Raw genomic sequence first — 4,191 nt, 5'->3', positions numbered from 1 at the left:
TGTACTTCATCTTTTAAGATCTTGACTCTAAGGTTTTCATTCACCTCTTTTATGTTAGCAAAAGCAATAATGCATTTATCTGAACACAAATCTTTTAAGATCTGAGGTGATACCTTAGCAGTAGCCATCCTGGCACAGTCACATTCATTCTCACACACACTGGCATCCCATGGATCAGCCAGAGGTTTCAACAGATGTTCTGTTTCCTTTTCTTCTAGCATTTGTTCACCAACAACAGCTCTAACCACTGTCTCAGCAATTTCATCCACCTCATCAGATATGGACTCCACTTCCTCAGATTCCTGCCCTTCTGGTATGATTCTAATTCCATGAAACAAAATTCATCAGAAGAAACAATAGGATTACCAATTAGAGAAAATTTTTCATCATTTAAATCCTCAGGCAAGCTACTCCAATCAACAAAGCCTTGTGTAAAGAAACTCTGTTGACTGGCCTCTACTGGACCAGATGTTTGTGCAGCTTGTTGTGGTGCAGGTTGCATTTGAACCTGAGATACAGGGGCTTGAACATATTGAATCTGTGGAACAGTGGTTTGGACATACTTCACTGGAACAGTTTTTGCAGGATGTGCAAAATGGGCAGTGTTTTGCATATGAGGAGCATGGGTATAATGGGAATAGTGCATAGTGCTTTGAGTGTTTTGAGGTCTTGGACTAGGATGAGTTATAATTGGTCCACTGTTTTGACTCCTACATTCCCTAGCAAAATGACCAAGTCTATTACACTTATAGCACTTGACTTTTGACTTATCCAACCCCACCTTCAAATTCCCATGCAATCCTAGAAACTTTCTACCTGTTCTTTTGTAAAACTTGCTGGTTCTTACACTCAACAAGGCCAATTGATGCAAAATGTCCATTTCTTCCAGATCAGTGGGATCAAAATGTTGAAGGTCATTTAGTTCAAAGGATAAGTTATCAGAGATCTGGTTTTCTCCATTAGCTGTGAAAGCATAACTGGATGAGTAAGGTTCAGAGTTGAAGGCTCCACCTGCAGTTATGTCAATATAATCATCATAACTCTGGTCCTTACTACCACCAGATGACTCTTCTTGGCCCAAAAGTGTTGTGGTACCAAAAGAGTAATCATCAGCCACTTTTCCAGATTCCTGCAACTTCTTTTTCTGGTTCAGCTCTCTTTCATATCTGAGAAGTCTACCATGAAGTTGGGTCAGACTTAATTCTTTGAACCCCACAGAATTTCTGGTTACAAAAGCTATAGTGTCCCACTTTTCTGGTAATGATCTAAGAAACCTATTATTTAAAGTGGATTTAGCACATTCAACATTAACCTGTTTTAGTTCACTAATGAGACAGCTAAACCTTTCAAACTATTGGGTCAGTGACTCTGCCTTAACATGACAGAATGTTTCGTATTGTTGGTTTAAAACCTCTCTGTTGTTTTCAGTAACCTCTTCTGTCCCACCAAATTGCTCTTTAAGGGCATCCCATAGCTTTTTAGCACTGTTACAGTGTAACAGGCCAACATATATGTCATTGGGTAGTGATGTGGCCACAATACTAGATGCCTTAACATCTAACTCAATCTTTTGAAAATCCAGCTTAGAGTAATTTTCAAGACTTTTAGGTACTTGGACCTTGGGATCTTCTACACTTGGCATCATTGGAACATGAGGTCCAAGGATGACAGACTTCCAGCAACCAGTGTTTTGTTGTGCTAACATATGGCCCATCCTATGTTGCCAGATATTGTATTCAGATCTGACAAGCATAGGTAGCTTGTAGAGAGTGCCAATGTTGTGAGGGTCCTGTGATTGTGAAGACATCTTGGTTGTTTTACAGAAGTTTTTGAAAAATCAACTTTGAACGTGAACTCTGTTTTTCAACAAATATGAACAACACAGTATCAATGAATTGAGCTTATCTTTTATGTCAAACTGATGGTTAAATTGTTAGGATCTGAGTTTGCTTGATTGTGTTTTTTTAATAAGATGGAAATGGAAGAAGATCAAACAGAGAAATAATTTGTAGCGGAATGAAATAAAACTTTATAACACAATCAAGGAAAGAACAGTTTTCATCATACAAGCTTTTATAATCAAAGGATTGAATACACAATGTTTCGAGCATGCATGAACACTATCTCCCCCTCAGCCTGAGCTCACAATGTTAGTTCGTACAAGATGCAACTGTGTAAAAAGAGATAATATAACAGTACAGGCACTGTCTATTTATAGTACAATCCTAAACACTGTGGCATCTTTGTTGACGTCACCTAGACAGTGACATCTAACAATCTTAACAAACTCTAAACACTTATGAATTACAGACACTGTTACATTAAGACACTGATTACTAAAATCTGATGAAGCTATCCTCTGATGATGCTCAACCACTGATGACGTTGAGCAATGCTTTCTGTTAACGTCGATCAAGCCTTTGACTTCAGCAGTACTTTGACTTTAGCAGTTGATTGGTCTTCAACAGTCTTTGGATCCAACAGAGCTTTGCATAACAGTCTTTATAAAACAATCAGACTTTAGAGATCATCAGTTGTTGAGTGCCACTGCCATTAGAGGGAAATAATGTTCAAACACTGTTATTGGGGATCATCTGTTGTAGAACCAGTTTTGGCTTTGTATTATCTGTTCTTCAAGGAAGGATTGCATGAGCCAACAATCTCCCCCTAGAACAGATGATGCCAAAGCCAAAACTAGTTCTACAACAGATGATCCCCAATAACAGTGTTTGAACATTATTTCCCTCCAATGGCAGTGGCACTCAACAAATGATGATCGCTAAAGTCTGACTGTTTTATAAAGACTGTTATCATCCCCCCACACTTAAATTACATATTGCCCTCAATGTGTCCCAAATAGGATTTATTTTGGTAAAATGTGTGAAAATAGCAAAATTTTTTGGTTACTGGCACTTGCAGCATGGTGGCGTGCTATGTGGACATGGCCCCGTGTCCAAAGTGCTAGTAACAAACTTTAAACAGAAGACTTACAAGGGGGTTGCCACGGGGGTGTGCTGGGTGAGCACAACCCGTGCCACCTTCTGGGCAGAAGATTTTTTACATCAGTAAGTTGCGCACGGGAGCGTGTTGGGTAAGCATGACCCAGTGATGCAGCCACTGTTTTGCAGTTTATGAGTTGGGAGGCCTCTGATTTACATGCATGGGTTCCATTTTTCATCATCCATCTTCCTCTGTTGAGCGTGCCTTATTCCTAGAAAGCTAATACTTAAAAGAAAACAATAAACTAAAGATTAAACTAAGATTAAACTAAGATCAAACTATTAAGCTAATGGATAGTCCATGGAATGCCTCCATGGTGCGCCACGTTTATAAGGGTCCTTGGCGAGACCCAAAGCCGGTCAGATGTTACCCGTGCGGGATGACTCACATCCCGAGTTGTATCGTTGCAATGCATCGTCTAGGCTTTAGTCAATCGCGTTGAGGTATTTGACTGGATCATCCTCCGATCGTTGCCCCACTTCAAACTTGATCTCTTTTTCACCAACCCCCAATGTTAGTTTTCCGTCACTTATGTCCACCATAGCTCGTGCGGTGCCAAGTAAGGGTTGTCCTAGTATGAGTGGAATTTCGGTGTCTTCTTCCATGTCTAGGATAACAAAGTTGGCCGGAAAAACAAATTCTCCTACCTTTACCAATAAGTTCTCTATAACACCTTGAGTGTATTTGACCGACCTTTCTGCAAGTTGTATGCTCATCTTCGTAGGATGTGGCTTACCTAATCCTAGACGGTTAAACATAGAGGCCATCATTAAATTAATGCTAGCCCCCAAGTCGGCTAGTGCATTGCTTATTGGTGATCCACCAATAGAGCAAGGAATGGTGAAGCTTCCAGGATCAATCTTCTTTTGGGGTAGCTTGTTGAGGAGTGCCACCGAGCATTCTTCACTAAGGCTGACTTGTTGAATGGTTTCAATCTTTCTTTTGTCAGTTAGGAAGTCTCTCATGAACTTGGAATATTTTGGCATTTGAGTGAGGACTTCCACAAAAGGAAGGTTATGTGAAGTTGTTTAAACAAGCTTACAAACTTAGTGAATTGCTCGTTGGTCTTTCGGCGAAGTAAATGACCGGGGTAAGGGAGCGGAGGTGGTTTGGTTGTGTCGGTATTTTGGGGTGGAGAATTTTCTTGGTTATTGGAGGTGGGTGTTTTAGTGTGGATTGGATCGGGTTGTT

At 40.3% G+C, this 4,191-nt stretch overlaps 1 protein-coding gene across 1 annotated transcript; it reads right to left on the bottom strand.

Annotated features, from left to right (window-relative positions):
- Positions 1 to 3,425: 3,425 nt before the first annotated feature.
- Positions 3,426 to 3,986, bottom strand: LOC110924063. The gene has a single exon (XM_022168106.1). The coding sequence runs from the start codon at positions 3,984 to 3,986 to the stop codon at positions 3,426 to 3,428; it is 561 nt and encodes a 186-aa protein (XP_022023798.1).
- Between the last annotated feature and the right edge of the window lie 205 nt (positions 3,987 to 4,191).

Source organism: Helianthus annuus, chromosome 17 (assembly GCF_002127325.2).
Source record: "Helianthus annuus cultivar XRQ/B chromosome 17, HanXRQr2.0-SUNRISE, whole genome shotgun sequence".
NCBI lineage: Eukaryota > Viridiplantae > Streptophyta > Magnoliopsida > Asterales > Asteraceae > Helianthus > Helianthus annuus.
Note: the sequence above shows the minus strand (reverse complement) of the source record. Positions and strands in the feature narration are given on the sequence as shown.

Bases quoted from the DNA above. Each gene is read 5' to 3' on its own strand.
- LOC110924063 (XM_022168106.1), bottom strand. From the start codon at position 3,986: ATGCCAAAATATTCCAAGTTCATGAGAGACTTCCTAACTGACAAAAGA.